The following is a 22,870-nucleotide window of genomic DNA, read 5'->3' on the forward strand; positions in this document are numbered from 1 at the left end:
AGTTGGGAATTGATCTTCTGGCTAGGCTATTCATTTCAAAGAGTCAACAAACGCAAAATTCATTTTTACCTGATTCATTCAGTGTATTTGCCACTTCCTTCCAAGCATTTTCTTTAACTGCCAGGTCCTTATATTCCTTACATTTCATGTCATACAACATAGGAAATGATTTAACACTTGTAATTGACTTTTTCACATCCATATTTATTTTCTCTTTCTTAATAATATTGCCTTGCTGCACATTTTTTTTAACATCAAGTTGAAGTGCTGGAAAGCAATTTTTTTTTCATTGTGGAAGGCATTATGTGCCTCAGTAACACAATTTTTGCTTTGCAAAGCAATATTCATGCTATATGAGAACTAGGCTTGAGTATGGTTTGGAGACCCCTGATAAAAGCCTAAGGCAAAGATCCCAATACAATAGGATTAATATTAACTTACTTGACACATAGCTCATGCTTAGCAGCATCACCAGCATAGGAAAAACCGGATACCCATGTCATTTGTCAGGTCCAGAGAGTAGGGGCTTTATTGGGGTACATGCTCCTGAGAATGAGTTGACCATGGATGATATCTACCCATCTTATGTGCGGTTTACCTCTGGGGTACTTCCAGCCATTTACATATGGATCAAAGCCAAGGATGACTCAGGCAGGCAAAGCAGATCATCATACCAAGACAGAAAGCACAACTTGAGCTACTCAAACAGGGGTGGTATTTAAAGGACTCAAGTATCTCCAAGTTCTATATGCTGTCAAACCTCCTCATGCATTCAATTTTGCAGAGGTATCTGCACAGAACATACAGTCATAATCAGAATTTGAGTCATAGGTCAAGTTTTTGATTAGTACAGCACAATACTGATTACCAAGGGAGAATAGATGTGTGCCCTTGTGAGGCAGCTTACCTAAGGTTTATGAAATATTGTTCTCAGTAGACAGCCAAACACAGCATATGCTTTTCCTGTCCTTACTAATATCTTTGCATCTAGATTGCTATTTAAACCAAGTTAAGTGAACCAGTTGACTATCAACAGGATTCAGGTTAATTTTAAAACAGAAACTAAATACACAAAGAAACAAAAAATTGTTTTGCATTTAATCATCTTACCAAGTACATTAATCACTGGTATTGCAACTGACAGAGATAGCCAGACTATGCAAAAAAGTTAAGTTGTTTTTATGGGGTTGCTGTTACTTGCTGCAACTACTCTTCATCAACAGTTGTTTAATAGTACCAAATAAAGCTGAAAATGTACTATAGGGTAAGATCCTTAGTCAGGCAACAAACTTGCTACTTCTCTCTGTAAAAAAGGCCTTACAATAGAAATGTTGTTTTAATGACCTGTGTGCCAGCAATGGCTCTGGGGAATATGTATTTGTTTGTCTAAGATACCTAGTAGTTGGACACCTAGTCACTATCTCAACAGTTAAGTTCCAATAAAACTTTTAAACCACCTAGATTTTTTTTTTACCTTACAGATTTGTTTAAATTTTCTTAACAAAAAAAACATTGTTTTAGGGTGTTATCTATATGCATTGCTAGCTATTTCAAATAGACTGATAGCTAATAGTAGAGCCTAATCACAAATACACATTTTTGACTTGAGCCTAATCTTGGAAAATACTGCCCTTTTGGACACAAGGATATTAAAGTTTAAACAACAAATTTCAATCAAGGACAGATAAGTGACGCAAACAAGAATAACTGTCCTTTGAGAGACTAGGCTACAAGGGCACTTTTTCCCAAGGTCGAATGTTGAAAAAAAGAAGTTTTTTTGCTATAATTTTGAATTACCATTTGGAGCCATCTAAGGATTTCTCCTTGTAGAACTCCAGAAAGATGACTTGGGTTGTTTTCAAAGTTCTTTAGTGACCAGCTGCAGTTAGATGATCTGCTGCATCCCAGTTGAGTTTACACTATCTAGAGAACCACTCAGCATCCAGCCTTTGTTTGAAAACATCAATAGATTCAGCAGTAACTGTTTCTCCAGATAGTTAGACTGCTTGATAAAGCTTCAGGTGATGACCTCTAGTTCTTGAATTGGGAGCAATAGTAGGGAATAATGCTAAGAGAGTATCAACCTTCATGAACTTATAGTCTAGAATGGCACCATATCTGTTTCTCCTGTAAACATGTGTAGAAGAATCAGCTTTGATAGTGTTGCAGGGTAGGAAAGCTCCTGCATGCCAAATTTCACTCTGGTGAAATGTCTCTACACATCTTCAAGAACTTGTATGTCTTTTTCTAAGTAAAGGGAGGCTAGAGACATTCCAACATCAAGCTTAGGATGCATGGTTCCTTTATACAGGAAGACTGATGACCTTAGAAGAATGAGTATAAAGAGTACCCTTAATGAGTCCCAATAGTTGAACTAGCACAAGCAGAAGACCTCTTAGCTTGAGTACTGAATTTTAGTTTATTTTCAAAAGTGACAACAAAATCTTGCTCATTATTTACAGAGTAGATTGGCTGACCTAATATTAGTTTCATAAGATGGTCATATTAGTTATTATGCGAATAATTAATTTCCTAAATAAAATGATCTAAGTTGAGGAATAACACATTTTAAATAAAATATCTAGCTTGGGTTCAGGCATTGCCTAAGTACTGGAGGATTTTACCATATAATCTAGGGCTAAGTTATACCATAACCCTAATTTTCATTTTACCCCTTACATTTTCATAAATTGATGCCACTAAAATAGAGAGAAAAGAATGGGATGCAATTGTAATGGCAGAAACCATCATATTTGGAAAGAGCAATGAAGAGGATTTTAATTGTGGCAGTAATTCATTTTTTATCTTAAAATTAGACTTGCCAATGATAATGATGAGTCCTGTAGATACAGGTCACTGAATGTCAACAATTAACTTGAAGGGTACAGGACTTAAAGATACATAAATGTATTCTGGCTGAGGGTGATCCATCAACTAATACACAGCCTGATTTGAGAATGTTTCTGATAGAGCTTCAGGGAATATCCAACTCTTCTTTAGGAACTATCTATGGAAAATGTTGATTTGGTTACAAATCAATTTGTACATCATAAATAAATCCCACTTGCTTATGTGGGTGCATGAGAGATGGTCTTTGGAGTCAGGTAAAATATGACATGTTTTAAGACCCTTTATGCATTTTATTGCTGTATAGCTTTCAAAATTAGCTATGCACATCCTGAATTGTAATTTTGGTCAAGTAGGCTAACAGGTCTAATTAATATTTTTAATAATGACTACTGGGGATGTTATCTGTGTTTTTTGTTTCTTTTTTGTCAGTGTTAATTCAATTTATGGGTACAGAAAAAAAGAATGAACAAGATTATGGGAACAGGTTGAACCAAGAGTTACACATGACATAATGCATAAAAATATATTACTTGGGTAAATATAAGCATATTAAGGGGGGAAGTATAGTGGAAGCACCTTCAAATGGGTTAACTTGGCCAACAGTTTTTCAGTGTATTATGAAGTAGGCTAGCCTAAGAATTGTTACCTTGAAATGTTTCCTTTTCAATGGCCTCAATTGTAGGCTTCAATCCTCTAAAATTTTACCAAAGATCAAGTAGTGAAGGGCTGTCTCTAGCCTAGGCTATATAAGATAGGACAGTTCAAAGACATAAAAAAAAATCTTAGTCTAGCTTATTTTGTTTGTATCCAAATTACTTCATCAAAGCAGAAACAAGAAGGTATCAATAAGAGACCAAAAACAATTAGCAAAAATAGAAGGAAAAAAAATTGCAGCAAAACTAATTACACTTTTGATTTGTGGGTACAACATGGATAATGGTTCCATCTTCTTGATCATTGACATCTAATGCATCATTAATAGTGCTTCCTTGTAGTCTTTCATACATGTTTCTTGGGCTGCTTGAGCTGAACATATTACAAATTTCCTTTTCAATGTCATTTTAACTATTGCTAACTTTGCAGCATTTTCGTTTTGAAACAGTCTAATTGTATGTGCGCATAACAATGATTTTTCTTTTCATATTTTTTGCGCTTTATTGCGTCAAATGATCGCGCTATCTTTTTTTACTACTTTAAAGGCAAAATATCTGGATAGTCATCTCATGGAATAAAATTAAAATTTATCAATATGTCATTGTTACCTCAGCTGTATTCTGAATTTAGTGAAGCTGAATATTGGGAAAAGTTTTTCCATAAGCGTGGTGCCAAAGAGTTTGAATGGTAGGAAAATGTTTGATTAATGTTTAATTTTTTTGAAAGGTGGGCAAGGTCCTAGCTGAGGTATAGCCTACTGAAGAATGAATAGTAAAGGTATTATATCTACCATATCTAAATTTCTAGAGCTTTGAAGATTACATTGGCTTATATGAAAGGTCTCCATGCTTGCCTACTCATCTAGGTTTTGCAAACAAATGTTTTGTGCTATTTCAGACTTCTATTTTTTTTTATTGGCTCTGATTTTGAAAATGCAGTTCCAATTGGGTGGGATTTTAAGCCTTATCAAGGGATTATTCTTTAATTCAAGAATTATAATAAACTTAATTCAAGAATTTAAGCTAGCCTACAAATCTAATGATAAACAAAGTACATGTGCTATGTTCACCTATACCTGTTCTTAGTAGAGTTCCCCAAGGAGCTGTGCTTGGGCCATCACTTTTCAACATAGCCTACCTATATATCAATGATTTTCCTGAAATCTCCAAGACCTTCTCACTCTCTATACAGATGATTCTAAGCTTATTAGGGCAGAATCATCTTGGACTGAGGCTGCCTAAATCCAAGCCAATCTTGACAAGCTGGATAACTAGGCTAGACAATGGCTGCTTGAGTTTAATTCAAGCAAATGTAAAGTTCTACATTTTGGCAATAAAAATTGGCTATTTACACCATGAAAAACCAAATAACTGGTCAAAGAGAACCCATAGTTGCAGTTACAGAGGAAAGTGACTTGGGTGTCATAGTTGACTGCCAGTTAAAATTTCAAGTCATACTGAAAAGATTGTAGCTAGCACAAACTGCACTTTAGGGACAATCAAACAAATGTTCATGACTAGGTCTCCACAAACAATCACCAAGCTCTACAAGAGTCTTGTCAGACCAAGGCTAGAAACTGGCATGTCAATTGCATCTCCCTTTTACAAAGTGGACAAGGATATGATAGAGAAAGTACAGAGAAGAGTAACACAGATAGTAGATGGGTGCCAACATATTCCCCAATGAGACTGCAAACTTTGAACTTATGCAGCATGACTTACTGAAGAAAAGGGGAGACATGATAACACTTACAAATTGATTCACAATAATTGAATTTGTGATCTCTTCTTCATTGATTCATCACAGTGATCAAGGGGTCATTCTAAGAAGCTCCTAAAGTTCAATGCTCAGAGGAGAGAATGCCACCACCTCCTAACCAACTGGGTTATAGACCTGTGGAACTCCCTGAGCAATCATACTATATCCAGTAAAACCATCAAAGAATTCAAAGTCTCACTTGACAAGGAGTAGAGCAATAAGGAATGGAGGCTGGAATGGGACACATTGGAGTCCCAGACCAGAGCATAAACCCTAGTCAATCAAACCAATTTAATGCTCAAAACAATTCTGAATCAATCCACATGGTAATTTTTGAAGAAATACTGAGCAATGCTAGAGATAAAAAATTCTTTAATTGCTCCAAGTTTGAATTTAAGGTAAAAATTATAAGTCAGGACTTTTTTTCAATTACAAGCTTATTCCAATAGGCAATGCATAGAACACCACCCAAAAAAATCCACCCAGACCCTACCCCAAGTACCACTGAAAATATTCAACCCCTTGGCTGGTCAAGTCAACTTTCTCAAAGCTCACGTGAGGGGTCATTGAATAATACAATGGTGGAAGTCAGGGTGTATGTCACAATACAGGATGATACTGAAAATGAATTTCAAGAGGTCCTATCAAGAAACTCAAAAAAAAAGGAAAAAAATTTCCCCAATCAAAAATAATAGCCCTCCTCATGATCCAACATCCCCCTCACAAAACCTTGGAATTTACTTAAAAATCACTCCAGATACCCCCTTTGAGATAAAAAAGATAGCTCTCTTGAGGGTTGCAATCTTCAAAGTGTTAAAATCAATGTTTTCATTAAACATTAACCATGATGGATCTCTGCTAATAGCCCTTCAAGATTCTAAATCAGCAGATATATTACAGAATTCAAAATCTCTTCTTAACATACCAATAAAATCTGTTCTCTGGACCCCAAACCAAAACCCAACTAAAATAGTAGTGTACAATATCCCTCCAGAAATTCCTATTCAGGATCTAAAAGAAGGGCTCTCTGACAGAACTGGTAACCCAATCCCAGTAGCTGATGTAACCCAATTGGGTAAACCAGATGCCAATGGCCAAAAGTTAAGCAAGTCTTTCTTATTCACACTAAGAGAAGAAAATAATAACCTGGATCAGATATTCCTCTTTGGACAAAGGAAACCCCACAAGCCCTACAAGCCAAAACCTATCCAATGCCAAAAATGTTTAAAACTAGGACACACAAAAAACACATGCAGTGAAACATTACATGAATGCAATTCTTGTAAAAACTCCCACCCCACTGGAATGACAAATTGTAAAAACAATCAGCCAAAATGTATCAACTGCAATGGTCCCCATGATTCTACTAATAAAACTTTATGCCCTGTATATAAAAAACGAGCACTAACACTCCAAATAGCAACAGAAAAAAACATACCTTACCCTTTTGCAGCAATGGAAGCAAATGCAGCTCAATCACACCTGACCAAAAACTTTATGAAACCTCCCAACCCTCTCACCCACAGACCAACCATTCTACCAAAAGCATCAAGCACCCCCAATAAGACTCCTTCCTCAAAGCAACTAAGCTCACATTCCTATAAGAGAGATTCACCCTGGACAAACCTTCGAGCCTCTTCAAGTAATGATAGAAGATCAGAATGGCCACCTCTCCCAAGTAGAAATGAATCAGAAGAATTAACAGGAATTAATCAAATTATCAACAAAAAGCCAGATGAAAATCCAAATGAATTAACACCTAACATGTGCCTATTTATACTAAATTCTAATGCAATACAGTCAATGAACCTAAAACAACCACAAAAAGCAAAAATAATAAGCGAATTGGCAAAATTGTACCTACCGAATCACATGCATATCCAAGCAAAAAAAGATCTTGCTCTGCTCCTAGCAAAGCTAAACATTGATACACAGCAAAATGAAAATTAAAACAACAAAGCAGCATATTTCAATACTTCAGTGGAATGTAATATCACTTTCAGAAAATTAGTTAAATGAATTTTTATCTTTTATGAATAATAATTCCATTGATATTGCTTGCCTTCAAGAAACCCATTTGACTAATAACCAACAAACAAAGTTTCTAGGATATACTATCCTGAGAAAGGATAGGTCTTCACAGAGAAAAGGAGGTGGCATAGCTATAATTTTAAATAATAATATTAAATTTTGCAGTATTAATTTCCCAGATGTTTCAAATGATGTTGATGTTATTGGTATCAATGTCTGGATAAATAATACAAAAACATACATATTAAGTCTTTATAACCCTAATGGCCAGACTACAGATGCCACGGACTTTTTCACTTATATTACTAATTCTAATATGCTGAAAAAACATAATCATCTGCAGGGATTTTAATGCCCATAGTCTTCTGTGGGGGGATAAGCCAGCAAATAAAGCTGGTAAGCTTATTGAAAGATTGATTTCAAATAATGCCGATTTAGCAATTGCTACCCCTCCTAATCTAAACACATATTTTAACCCCAAAAGTGCCAAATTCTCAACTATCGACTTACAAATTGTTTCAATAAATATACTAAATAAAATTTATATTAAGAAAATTTAAAATCTATGCACTGACCATTTTGCAATAGTATCCTCTTTAAATGAACCAGCCAATATTCTCCCACATATCCCTAAATATGTCAACACCAAAGCAAATTGGACCATGTTTAGAAATAAGCTTAATGAAGAAATCCTAAGTTTAACCCAGAAATCTCATACCTCAGTTGTAACTGCTGACACGTATGCTGAAGCTATGACATCAATATTAACAAATGCAGCTAATCAAGCTTCACCTAGGAAAACCATTCTTAAACACACCCCTAAAGCATGGTGGACAAAAGATTGCCAAATTATGTGGAGAATAAAAAATGCAACTAGGAGAGCATACCTAAAAAAACCATCCCCTGCCACATATTTAATTAAATTACAAGCAGAGGCTAACTTCAAGAGAACAATAACTAATGCTAAATATAATTATTGGAATAATTTTGCAAATAATCTTTCCAAAGAAACATCTGAGTCAAGAATATGTAGACTTATAAGCAAAATCTGTGGGAAAAAAACATCCCCCAACCCTCTTATGTATGAACTAATACGTGAGAATTCCCACTATGATAATGACATTGATAAGACAAAATTATTTGCCCCCCTTTTCTCAAAAAAGCTAACATCAAAAAACAAAAATATCACCACTAAAATCATGACAAATCCTATTTACCAGCCCCAACCAGGTTCAGAGTATATAAACAATACCTTCTCAATACATGAATTGAATAATGCAATACAGCATATCAAGGCCAATGCTACAAGTAGCTATGATAATATACACCCTATATGGATAAAGAATCTTACCCCTTTGTACAAACAGGAGCTCACAAATTGCTATAAACATGCATGGGCTACATCCACATTCCCTAATAACTGGAAATGTTCATCTCTCATACCAATTTTAAAGAAAAACAAACCTAAACATGACCCTGAGTCATATAGACCCATAATGATTACCCCAGTGCTGGGAAAATTAATGGAGAAAATGATTTACCAGCGGCTGCTATGATTTGTTGAGAAGAATAATCTGATACCTCATACACAAACTGGCTTCAGGAAACACCACTCATCAACAGATGCTTTCATAGTGTTAACAAATGCAATAAATGAATCCCTATCAAAAAATAATGTCTTAACTGCTGCATTCCTAGATTTTGAAGGAGCATATGATAATGTTGACCACCAGATTCTCTTAGTTAAACTTACAAACCTTGGACTACCCCCCAAACTTGTATCCTTCATAGAAAACCGAAGTTTCATTGTTTGTGTAGGTTCAGCCTCTTCACCCAAAACTTCAATAACCAAAGGCCTTCCACAGGGTGCAGTCCTGAGCTGCCTCCTATTTTCACTATTTCTGTGGGACATGAACCTCCCACATACCAATCTACAGTACGCTGACGATCTGGTATTATGGGCAACTGGCAATACCTTCGAGATTGCGCATTCAAAGTTGCAAAATGCACTTTTCCAATTTGAAAAGTTCTCCCAAAAGTCCATTTTACCTACTGCACCCACAAAGTCAAAAATTATCCAATTCCACCATAAGCGAAATCATTATAATGCAAGGCTAACATTAAATGGAATACTTATCCCAGAGGACAATCAAATTAATTATCTAGGGCTCATACAACTAAACTTCCACCTCCACATCACAAACACAATAAAAAAGTGCTGTAGAAAAATAAGGATAATTAAAAGGCTACTAGCCACACCTTGGGGCTGTAATGAGAAAACACTACTCCAATTTTATAAATCATATATAAGACCCCATATTGATTATGGCCTCATAGTTTATGGTGCTTGTGCTAAGACCCACATGCAAAAAATCGAAACGACGCAAAATGATATAATTCGTCTTATATTTGGTCTTAGGAAACCAACAAAAACTAAGTTTCTGCTTACTGAGAGTGGACTATCACCAATAAACGAAAGAAGAAGATCTCTACTAATTAATTACCTTACAAAAATTGAAGCCAATGATTCTCATACCCTGCATAACTGGTTAAGAAATCCATCTGTGTTTAGAGGCGTTGCAAATTAATATGCAAATATCCAGAAGAAGTTCCCAGTGCCAGTAAAATCTATTGCACCCACATTCCCCCAAACCCCCCCCCCCCCTTGGAGTTGGTCAACCCCCATAATAAACACTGACTTTTCAAAGTGGACCAAAGAACTTACCCCCATTTCTTTTATTCAGAAAAAATTTGCCGAGCTAAATAATGTTGCTTATGAAAACTATTTCCAAATTTTTGTAGATGGGTCCAAAATGAATGAGAAAGTGGCAAGCGGAGCATTCTTCCCAACCCATAATATTGCTTTAGGAGAGAGATTACACGATAATTCATCTGTAATGTCTACCGAGCTAAATGCCATAATCATGGCATTAGATTTCCTCATGGTTAATGAATATATGAGTGTTAATATTAAAAATATTATAATATATTCTGACTCTTTGTCAAGCCTAGAGCTTCTTTTGTCAGCTTCTCAAAATAAGATGGATATTGACACATTTCTTTGTCTTAGGATTATTGATATTTTTGCTTCAAAAGGTATTTTAACTCATATCCAGTATATTCCAAGCCACTTGGGTATAATAGGTAACCATAAGGCAGATGAAATAGCAAAAAAATGCTTTAAATATTGACCAGCCAAGTGGGAGACCAATCCCCATTAGAGATATTTACCGCTGGAGACTTACAGATGTACTGCTAAATAATAAGAATCCTACCCTATCACCTTTCCCAAGTAAGCACCTTTCCAAGATTTATCATAGAATTCGGTCAGGTTCAAATGGGCTAAATTTTCAGGCATTTTCATATCAGATCCCTAATTCAAGTGGCGATGTTCCCTCGTCCCCCCTTTACAGGTCATGTAATCTTAAGAATGAAACAATAGATCACTGCCTATTTGAATGTAATATGCTGACGTCTGCACAGTATACCCTGCGATGTAAAATGTTAGAATGCTTCAAACACCACAAAATTCCACTAACAGCCAAGAGTCTTGCTGACCATACTCTCTCGCAGAGCACAGGGCTCAATATATATTCTCTTATAATTCAACTGCTGGTATCAAAAGATATACTTCAAGAAATCTGAGCAGATACAAATCATATAAGACAAACCAGCTCCATAGCTCTGTCGATCCCACAGAGTGAGCCAAAAGGAAAAGGGCTAAATAGTATCGACTGAAAAGCCCGCCTGCTGAATAAGAAGAAGAAGAAGGATGTGGAGTGGAGTGTATAGGGACTTCGAAATTTTTGTAAGGGGGAGAGGAAAGGGAATAAACATTTTTGAGTGTGATCCATAAAGCGTTTTTAGACTAAAAGCTCCAATGAGATGATTAATTGTTACACAGCTAAGTAGCAAGGAAAAACCAGACCCTATGGTCTGTATGGTTATCAAAATCGTATATCTGGAATATTTTAGGACATCTTAAAGTGAGAATTTTAGGGGCTGTTAAGGGAAGGAGGGGGAGTAAACATTGAACTGTAACTTCAGGAGAGGTAAATCAAAAGAGTCTCAGCACATCCAGGTTATCAAAATACATTATCTGCAGTATTGCGTATGTAAGGGGGAGGGGGAAGGGAATAAACATTTTTGAATGTGATCCATAAAACGTTTTGGGATGAAAAGCTCCTACGAGATGATTAATTGTTACACAGCTAAGTAGCGAGGAAGATCCAAGAACTTATGGTCTGTCAGATTATCAAAATTGTATATATGGAATATTTTAGGGCATCTTAAGGTGAAACTTTTAGGGGCTTTTAAGGGAAGGAGGGGGAGTTAACATTGGACAGTGATTTCGGGAGAGGTAAATCGAAAGAGTCTATGTACATCCAGGTTATCAAAATATAATATCTGCAGTATTGCAGAAGTAGTCTCTGGGCATGGAGTTAGAATTTTCAGTTAGTGAAGGAGAAGGAAGTGGAAGAGGCATGGAGTTTTCGAAATTTATGTTTGAGGGAGAGACTAAACATGTTTTTTCTCCAGTCAGTCTAAACATTTTCAAAAAATTAGCTTCTGTGAAACATAGAATCCATTCATTGTTAAGTTTTGAGGTAAATCAAAACACGCTTTGTATTGTATCGATATACAAATTCTATATCTGGTCTAACTTGGAAATGGCTTAGGGAATCAATTTGGAACTTTCATGATTTTTTGGGGGGAGGGGGTGGGTTGTGGAACTAGAATTTGCTATGAATTGAGGTATAATTTGCAAACTGTATCTAAAACTGTAAAAAAATATACTTATATGCAATATAGTGAGAATGGTTTTGGATATGTTGGTGAAACTTTCAGGTACTGTAGGGGGAGAACAAGGGGAAATTTTGCGTTAAGGAGGGGGGAGCAGCTAAAATTGTCCAACGAAAATTTTGTGCACTGCAAGCCCCCGTGGGAATTAGTTTTTATTTCATTTTTAAGCAGTGAGTTAAATCAAAAGACACTGTGTGATATGAGACCATCGAAACATTGTAGCTGCAAAATTTAGGGAACGGCTTGGAAAGTATCAAGCTTAAACTTCCAGGGAGTGCTAGGGGGCAAGCAGACCTTAAGTTTTGACTTGTGGTATGGGACAGAGAGTATATCTCCAGTGTCCTGATAACAGGTGTAGATTCAAGCTGATATCTTAAGGGAGTGTTGTTGGACCTCAATTCCTGACCTAGGGACAAGGGTTTGAGTCTTGGTCTCCAACCTGTTTGAAGACTGTGGCACTTTGAGCCCCTGTTGAACTAGAATTTATGCCTTGTGAAGTAGCAGTGTAGACCAAAGATAACCATGTGCTCAGTGGCTATCAAAATTGTGCATCTGTATTATCTCAGCAACAGCTTGGGGAATTGAGTTAAAATTTTCAAGGGTGCTTTGGGGCCAATTGGGCCATAAGTTTTGACTTGGGGGAGGGACAGTGGTAAATCGAAAGTAACTATGTTGCCAGGCTATTAAAATGCTTTAACGTCTCAAGAATGACTGGTTGGGATTGCATTAGGCAAGAAACCTTTATTTTTTGTGTTTTTGAGGGAGAAGCTTTGGGAGGAAAACGTGTGTTTTCAATCCACCAAAACGTTTTCAAACCATTAGTCCCAGTGAAGTAGCAATGTTGACCAAGTAGCATGGGACCACAGTTTATCAAAAAGCATTTTTGCATCATCTCAAGAACAGCTTGGGGAATCGCTTGAGGATTGAATTGAACTTTTCAAGGGATGCTAGGGGCCCAAGTGGGCCTTAAATTTTTGTTTGGGGGAGGGGTAAGGGTTTACCAAAAGAAACCTGTTTCCTGGCGATCAAAATGGCATAAATGCAACATCTTAAGAATGACATCTCAACAATGACTTATTTCGTTTTCAGATGGAGAAATACGGGGGCAAAACATGAGTGTTTCTGATCTACCTTAAAAAAAAAAAATTCAATTTGTTCAAAATGTTTAGGGAGAAACAGAGCACTTACGAACTGTTTGATACTTTTTGCAATAGAAAAAGAAGTGGTCAACATTGCAACAAAATTAAAGCTAGATCAAGGCTACAATTTTCAGCATAAACATTTTATTGACATCTCCAGCGCATTTGGGGTGTCAGGGGGGCTATGTTCCTCTTTCATTAAAATTTAAAATTTTTTAGTAATATTAAATATTGCTTTTTCAGGTATGGGAATTATGAAGAATTAATTGACATATTGCATAAGTACACAAAGAAACAGGACACTATTTTGCATGCAGGATGTGGCAATTCTAGATTGGGAGTCGAACTTCAAAAGATAGGATACAAGTAAGTCTTTATAAATTTAGCAATTAAGATCCTGATTTTCCTTTGGTTTTGAAGGGGTAATGACATTTTAATTGGCTTTTTTAGTATTGTAATTAATCCTTCAGCTGTGTTAGACTGGTTAGATGGTTTTATTAGGCTAAATACAACAGCTAGTGAAGCTGGGACTGGCTGAATGAAATTAAATATATGATGGTGAAAAGATTGGGAGGGGTCTAATTAGACACGTTTTAAAATTTCACACTTTTTATCTCTAATTGAGCTGACATTTCAATAAAAGTTCCTACATATAAAATATTTATGCAAAAAATATTTGACCAAAGATTAGGGGGCAGAGTAAATATGCCCTTAAAATGCAAAAATATGGACTAAAAACAACAGAAACGTGGTCATGATGATAAACATGTGAGAGCTGAAGGCCCAGCAAAGCTAATGTACTTTTATGTTGGACAAAGGTTCGAACTTTTGACCATAGAAAGCAAAGTGAGTCAAGGAAGCATATATATATATATATATATATATATATATATATATATATATATATATATATATATATATATATATATATATATACGTATATGTATATACAAGGCGTGTTTTTAAATTAAGGTCCATTTTATCGTAAGTACACAACAAATGATCATTTAAAAAAAGTAAATTTTTTTTCAAAAAGTACATATTTCACTGTATTTAACAGCATACTTGCCAAGTTTATTGTAACACTTATCATACCTCTAAACTTTTAAAGTAACATCTGAATAACCTCTCAACTAATTTTAAAGTAACCTCTGTATAAAAACTTGCCGCCTGTTCCGCTAACCGGGGATTCACTTCCATTTTTACGTCATCATCACCATTGTAATGTTTGCCACTGAGGTATTGCTTGAGGTGGAGAAACCGACGGTAATCACTCGGTGCAAAATCAGGACTGTATTCTGGGTGATCTAAAACTTTCCCATTCAAAACTGTCCAATAAATCACGGTTCTTACCAGCAGTGTGAGGTCTTGCAGTGTCATGAAGAAGGACAATTTCCTTTGTCAGCATGCCATATTTTTTTTCTACTCGCTCTGCGGAGCTAAAGTCGACTAAAAAAAACCATGTCTATTCCCAAACGCCATGAATTTGTGCTGGGAAAGAGGATCTTCGGCCTTCAAAATTTCCATGTTTCTTCGCAATTTTAACCGGTTGCCACCTCAGTAGCAACCGTTAACAAGATGACGACGACGTAAAAAAGCAGTGGACTCTTGATTAGCTTCAGCCGATTGCACGTTTTTATCAAGATTTTATTTTAAAATTAGTAGAGAGTTATGATAAATGTTTTAAAAAACTTGGTACCTTTTTCAAAAAATGGAGTAAAGTATGCAATTTCTGAAAATAAATTTACCTTTTTGAAATAATCTTTGGTTTTGAGACTTCAATTAAAAAACATGCCTCGTACATATATATATATATATATATATATATATATATATATATATATATATATATATATATATATATATATATATATATATATATATATATATATATAAAAACTATGTTTAAAAAACTATCGTAGCGTAGGTAAATTCAGTTTTTTTTTACAAAATCATTCATTTAAACAAAAATCACACACTACGACATAGCATTGAAAATTAATGTGAACAAAGGCTCAAATGAGTTGGTGTAACGATTAGCTCGTACTTTAGGGGATAGAAGTTTATTTTTTAACGGAGTTCGACTATTGGGAGTAGTTGATTTGGGTAGTAGTGGTCGGTGGCTCGTTTATATATATATATATATATGTATATATATATATATATATATATATATATATATATATATATATATATATATATATATATATATATATATATATATATATATATATATATATATATATATATATATATATATATATATATATATATATATATATATATATATATATATATATATATATATATATATATATATATATATATATATATATATATATATATATATATATATATATATATATATATATGTATATATATATATATATATATATATATATATATATATATATATATATATATATATATATATATATATATATATATATATATATATATATATATATATATATATATATATATATATATATATATATATAAAATTATTTATTTTTTACGGGTAAATTAGGACTACTTTTAATGGCTATACAGACCCTGCAGTTAAGCTGTAGCGTAGAAATAGCTATATAATATCCTACTTATCTACTTAGCGGCTACAGGTTTGTAAAATAAATCGATTTTTAAATGGTATAAAACCCAAACTGAATTTTAGGAGAAAGACTGGGGTTGTTACGTGCAGTTGCATGCTTCCAATAGCAAGGGGCATGGCTATAAAATGTCACTTTCATGTGTATCAGTATTGCGAAAACAAAATGAAGATAATATTATAATGTGGAGAGGCAACCAAATTTCATCTTTTGGGTCCAGGAACTGTTTGTCTTGTGTTCCTGGTGGTCACCCTCAAAGACAATGGATTGGAATCTTTAGCAATTTAGCATGGGAGATACAGATTGGAATAATTACATCAATTGACGGCGCACCGTCTATTAACTTCACTAAAGCAAAATAAAAAATAAAAGAGAATGAAAAATTTGTATAATTAATCTACATTGTCATAGGATTTATGCGGAAATTTATTTCTAATTCATAACTAGTCACCATTTCTTCTTGAAGATTTACGTTAAAGCTCCTGCACAGTCTGCACTAATTTGGCCTAAGTCAGCTTGGGAAAATCTTGGCAGGCTAGATAAACAAGTTGACTGTAAGCTGATAAATTACTTCGGATTGATTTAAAACAAGGAAAAAAATTGACAAAACACACTAGATGGCGTTGATGCAGTTTCCACACTTAAAATTTTCCCTTACTCAATGGTCATGCCTGCATGTGTATATTTTCAGGAGTATATTGAATGCTGACGTCAGTCAAACAGTCATCAACCAAATGTCCAGCCAATATCCAGATGCAAAGTTTGTGTGTATGGACCTTCTTAAGACAGGTATGGAGGGTGACAGCTTCACAGTGGTTCTGGACAAAGGGACTTTAGACGCTTTAGCTTCAGAGGATAATGAAGAATCATGCCAAAGAGCCATTAGTTATTTTAGAGTAAGTTTTTTTTTAGAAGGGCTCTGTCTCGCTGGTTATTCTTTAATTTTTCAACTGACCTAAAATATACCCTGGTACTCAATTGACTATCTTATTAAAAATAATCATTTAAAAGTTTTATACGACTTGGGTACCGGCCGGTGTGTTGTAAACGGTAAAGCAGTAATTTACAGTGCGATGTGCTGAAACTAAGCCTACGACTAAGAGATTTGTCTTGCCAGCAGGCAAGTCCACCAAATTCACTTCAATGAATTCAGTGTTGGTCGTGAGGAGTGTCTGTAGGGAGTAAAGGGTGAGACGAAGGACTGAAAAATGAACAGGGTCAACTTGGCAAAAAAGTTTCTACACATTGCAAAGGTAGCGGAAATTGCGTTGACTCGGTGAGTGTCGAAACTCGGTAAGTGCCTGGAAATCTTTTGACACGGGCTGTGAACGGGAACAAAAAAGAAATATTATTCCGTTCTCTCTCTATGTGTTTAATTAATACCCAGGTTGTGATTTTTATCTTTTTTGGCGACCTATGCGGGTGCCCAAAGGGCACCCGCAATTTAAATTGAATCAGGCAAATCGTCTAAAATGACGTCTTTAGTTGAAGACTTCCAAAACTTGTTTCCATATTGATCCTGGTTAATTAGTCAATATTGTCTTTTGTTAGTTTGAAATTTTTTTTTCTTCGCTGTTTATCGTTTTTGTTTTTGTTTATTGATAATACTCCGTACTTTGTGTTTTTTATACTTTTACGGGTAACAAAGTTCATTCATTCAAACATCTTTAATAAGACATCTTTGCCAAAAATTTTTACCAAAAAATTTGGCTGTCACGAAGGTATTCGGTAACTATATATTTAATTCTTGTTGTTTTGCTTTATTTTTCAACTGATTGAAAATCATCCTCCTTTCTTAATTTCTTTTTTATTTATTTTCATAATTATTTTGATAAAATAAAATAAAATTCTTAATTATTTTTGTAGTTGCTTTCGAGGATCTCTTCTTTTTCTTACTAATACTGCTGGTACTCAACTGGTACTTTTAATTGACCTAAAATATACTAATACTGCTGATCTCACCGATTATTTGATGATCAATAAAATATAAAATGTACACAAAAAGAATTAAAGAAAACGGATTGTATTTTTTTCGTTATTTAGTTAAAATTTCCTAGTCTTTTCTGGAGATTTTGACTAGATATTTTCTGGACATCCTCAGCTTTGTATGTAAAGAAGAAAAGCAGATGAAAGGTACTGCAGAAAAAGAAGAAGCGGATGAAAGAGAAAATTGAATAACAGATAAAGCGAAAAAATTGCCCTTGAGTACTCGTGAAATTTCTAAACTAGATTAATATGAGAGTTCAAATTCATGAATTTATGTGCCAGTTTCTCAAGTAGACTTCTTGTGACAAATATTGTAAGTCGCCGCCCATGAAGGTACTTGGGTTTTGATCTAAGAATAGGTGACGATATAATCCAAAATCCAGCAGTACATTGACAACAACAGGGATCCCGTCGTAGAGGCAGAGTGAGAAATACCTTTAGGTCTCTCACAACATTTATGAATCATCCACATCCCCTTCCAGCCTCACTTGGAGCGCAGCGTCACAATAGCAAATTAAAAGAATGGTTGGTGGTTGGTAGCCACCTTGATGGTCGGGGTGCATCTAGAGGCACAGGTCGAACTAAACGGAAGGGCATTTGAAAAGGTTGTTTTTTTCAAAAGCTAATATATCAAGTGATTAAAACTATCTTATGCTGGTTCTGAATATATAAAATTTACCCACACAATTTATTGACAGAAGTTACCCACCGAAAACTGCGAGGTTCTGAAAATTTGCATAATAAAAAAAAAGAAGGCAGAAACGCCCTTAAATAAAGAAAAGAAGGCAGAAATACAACACGGCATTATGAAGAACCTTAATTTAGATGTTTTAAACTCCAAATTACAAAAATTAAGGGTTCTATATTTTTCTCCTGAAAAAAGATCACAGGTCAAGGTCAAGGTTTTACCTTATCGAAAGAATGGTCCAAGAAATCGAATTTCTAAAGAAATTCATTTTTCAGAAATAAATTTTCGCTCATTTGGATTTGCCATCGATTGAGTATTTCGAGACAGTAAATTGATCTAATAGTGTATTTTCTTAATAGCTTTCAAGAACCTCTTCTTTTTCTCACTATTTGTGCTGATCTCACTGATTATTGGATGATTAAGCAAAATTCTTATTTCTTCAGACAGTAGGCAGGTCTCTAGACATTACAGATGTGGAAAATTTCATGACTACAGTCAGAAGTCCAAAAAAGGCAAGCACGAAACAGAGTTTTTTGATGCAATATGATGCAGCGTAATCCTAGTCTCTTGCAAAACCAGTTTTTACCTTTTAAGAGAGATGAAAATAGGCCAGAGTTATAAAAGACGAAAAAAGAGGGAATAATAGAAATGCTGCCATAACTACTTTAGGGTTAGACCCTTATTAATGATAATTTACATAACAATATTAATCTGTTAACATAACATAAAACTAACGTGAATAATCAACATAAAAAAATAAAACTAATCATTGTTTCTGGAAGACACCTGAAACTGACAATTTCAACAATTTGAAATTAAGGAGGATTGTTATAAAAAAAGGACAAAAAAACTAAAATAAAGTTTCGACTATAAAACATATATATATATATATGTATATATATATATATATATATATATATATATATATATATATATATATATATATATATATATATGTATTGTATGTATGTATTCTGTTTGTGTACTATGTGATATGTATGGATGAGTAGGGTTAAGGCCTCATTCAAGTGCCGGTCTATATTAATCATTAATTTAGGAAAACAGTTTTCCCTTTCTCCTTCTATCTCTTTTTTTTTTGTGCTGTTTGTGCTGTTGCATTGATGATTTTTCTTTTCGTTATATATATATATATATATATATATATATATATATATATATATATATATATATATATATATATATATATATATATATATATATATATATATATATATATATATATATATATATATATATATATATATATGCCAGGAGTCCATAGACCAGTTCAGTTTAAGATGGAACTCTCCTCTTCTCCTGATTTGTGAAAAGAACATTAAAATAAAAATATTTTTAATGATTGAAAATATTCATAATTATAAATGTTTACTATTAAAAAATTAATTGTATTATCAAAATAATTTATAATAAATATTATTAAAAAAATGACCATCTTAGATCTATTCACACTTTAAGAGCTCGGTTACCCAAGATTTTTGTTTTGATTGTTTCATTTTTTTTAGGTTGGTTTAATCAGTGTTTAACAGTTTTATCACAGTTTTATCAGTGTTTAACTTAAGACCTCACTAAAAACTTCTTTATCTGATTCAACCAAAAGACAGATCAAAGAGACACTCGATTTGAAGGTATGAATAGATCAATATTGGTAGGAAGAGGAGACAATTTTTGTTTTGTTTTAATGTCCTTGGTGCTTTTGGACACATACTAAAGCGCAAAATATTTTTTTCTATTGCTAGTAAACTGCCATATTATTATTCTCGTCGTTTAAAAAGAACTTATTAATTTCACTGTTTTCATTACATTTCTTCAAATGAATGGTGATTCTTAAAACCTTGAAGAATCAGAACTGAGATTCATCAGAACTGGGCTTATAAGGACAAAGGAAGTGTGGTTAAATTTAAACTGATCTGCTTTTTCAGTCGATATTTGTGATAGTTTTTTTCTAGACGGTTTCGCTCTAAGTCAAATTCGCCTTTCATTAGATATTCGTAAATGGTTTTGATTTACCGTGTGTCATAGTGGTTACATGTACATTACACTATACATCTGCATAACATTACATGTTACATGTACATACGCGTGTTACATAGTGGTGTGTCACGAGTATCGCACCCATGTCTCAAATATTGTGCCAATATGTTCAAGAAGGTATGTTTAATGTATCCATTTGAAAGAGACTTGGAGGATTGAAACATGGCCATAGCCTGTGTGTGGTATTTCCCACTTTTCAGTATTGACTAGAGCCTCCTTCACAAAATTAATTTTCTAGCTGTGTAGACGTGTGTGCTGAACTAAACTATGCAAAGAATATGAAAGCCTGATAAGAGAAGATGCTCAGGTTCATCTTTGAGGGGAAAAACCTTATAGCAACACCCTGTAACATCAAAAAATTAGCTATAAAATCTAAAAAAAATACCATATATTATTTACTTTCTAAACTTTTCTTTATAAATTGTAAACTAGTTTGAGCTATGCAAAATGTATTTCTCATATACCAGAAAAATATGTGACATAAATACCCACAAAACCTATTCATATTTCTTTCTCTGATAGGAAATAAAAGGTCTTCAAGCAATACCCTGTGACATCGGAAAGTTAGCTATACAAAGCTAAAAAAAAGAGAATTTAATCCACTTTTTCAAAAACTTTCTAATTCATCTGATTTTTAGATGTTTTTTATTCCATATTTCTTTTTACTTTACACTAGTTTTTACTTTACTGCTTTAGTCTATGTGTTTTGCTGTATATCTTAGTCCTGACTAGAGCCTCCTTCACAGATTCATTTTCTGTTGGCCTGAACGTGCATGCTGAGCTCATTTATACAAACAATATCGAGCCTGATAAAAGAGGAAACTTAAGTTCATCCTTCTGGAAAAAACACGCGTTCTAACAATACTTAGTAACATCAGAAAGTTAGCTACGAAAAAGCTAAAAACAAATTAACTTTATAGTTTTTATCCCATAGATCTGTTTACTTTGCATTAGCCCGAAGATAAGTAAATCAATTTTGCTAGAAACGATATTTTTAAAACTTTTTTTTAAACTAGCCTATATTTTGAATACTGACGTAACTCTTACTATTTTGTTTCAATAAAGAAAAGTTTTGATAGAAATAAACCTGCCTGCTTTCACATTTTATGTTAGCTCCAAATAAACGTAGCTGGTTTGCAATATGCTGGTGGTGGAACTAGCAGTTTTCAATTCTTGTAAAACCCATACTAAAGCCCATATAGCACATTAGCCTATTATAGCCTAATCTATTGAGCCCATGCTACATCAAAGTTTACTCTTTTACCAGTTTCAATACTAGGAAAATATTTATTTTACAAACCAATAACATGGCATGGCTGCGGATCTGGGCTTTACCGAGGGGGGCTAAGATATTCACCCCCCCCCTGAAAGTTTGTATGATTCGTAAAATCGTAACAAAAATGTATTAAATAAGTTTTCGATGTGTTTTTTAATTTTTTATCGTGAACCCCCTCCCCGAACAAAATCATGGATGCACTCTTGCTGCGGATAAATTTTTTAATAATATCAAGTATCCTCTTTGCTGTAGTAACAGCTATCGTTGTTGCGTACGCACTGTAAAAATTATGCTTGGACAGAACTACTCAACATGTGATAATGCATTGAAAAAAGTCAATTTGAATCCCCTTGATACTTGTAGACATGAGTTGACAAATTGTTTTGGAATGAACTGTTTGAACTTTCTAACCCATCGTAGTCTACAACCCGGCCTTGAGAGTCTTCCTACTAAAGGACCAAATACTAGACTCCAACAAACCAAAAAAAAGCTGTCCTTAATTTAATAATTTACCCTGATTCTAGTACCGAAAGATATCGTAAATCATTTGTCCCTTATCTTATTTCGCATTTCAATCATAAAACCTTTGGAAGTATTTGAAGTCTCATGTTGTTAATTTTTCGGATTTGCCTGTAAGGGCTATAGCACAGATTTGTATTTATTTCGTATTGTTGTATACATGACATTGTTATTTTGGTTAATAAAGTATCTTAACTGTAGTAACAACTGTTGTAATAACCAGGCTATTGCTAATATTGAATTATACGGAATTTTTCGATCTCTTTCGAAAATACAAGTTACAGTGGCGTCAATTCAAGAAATTTTACGGGGGATGGGGAGAATATATTTTGCAGTATTTACGGCGTAGCAATTTTTCCTTTCTTTTCAATTAATTCAACGAAAATATTTAATAATGAGTATTTTCAATGAAAATACCCCCAAAAAGGTACATTTCAAAGCATGAGGGGGGCACCAGCTTCTTCTTGCGCCCTTCCCAGTTGATGTCGATATATATATAATGAAA

The 22,870-nt window shown here is 34.0% G+C and overlaps 2 protein-coding genes across 2 annotated transcripts in view; one reads left to right on the forward strand and one right to left on the reverse strand.

Annotated features, from left to right (window-relative positions):
• The window catches only part of LOC136039236 (autophagy-related protein 9A-like), a 60,911-nt gene extending 56,918 nt beyond the window's left edge, over positions 1-3,993 (reverse strand). The window contains exon 1 of the mRNA XM_065722788.1: positions 3,758-3,993. Within this exon, the coding sequence (XP_065578860.1) occupies positions 3,758-3,884 (127 nt within the window). The 5' untranslated portion in view covers positions 3,885-3,993. The remainder of the gene's footprint in view (positions 1-3,757) is intronic.
• A 45-nt stretch (positions 3,994-4,038) lies between these two features.
• The window catches only part of LOC136039237 (eEF1A lysine and N-terminal methyltransferase-like), a 52,313-nt gene continuing 33,481 nt past the window's right edge, over positions 4,039-22,870 (forward strand). The window contains exons 1-3 of the mRNA XM_065722789.1: positions 4,039-4,191; positions 13,479-13,601; positions 16,536-16,740. Of these exons, the coding sequence (XP_065578861.1) occupies positions 4,100-4,191; positions 13,479-13,601; positions 16,536-16,740 (420 nt within the window). The 5' untranslated portion in view covers positions 4,039-4,099. The remainder of the gene's footprint in view (positions 4,192-13,478; positions 13,602-16,535; positions 16,741-22,870) is intronic.

Source organism: Artemia franciscana, chromosome 19, assembly GCF_032884065.1.
Source record: "Artemia franciscana chromosome 19, ASM3288406v1, whole genome shotgun sequence".
Classification (NCBI taxonomy): domain Eukaryota; kingdom Metazoa; phylum Arthropoda; class Branchiopoda; order Anostraca; family Artemiidae; genus Artemia; species Artemia franciscana.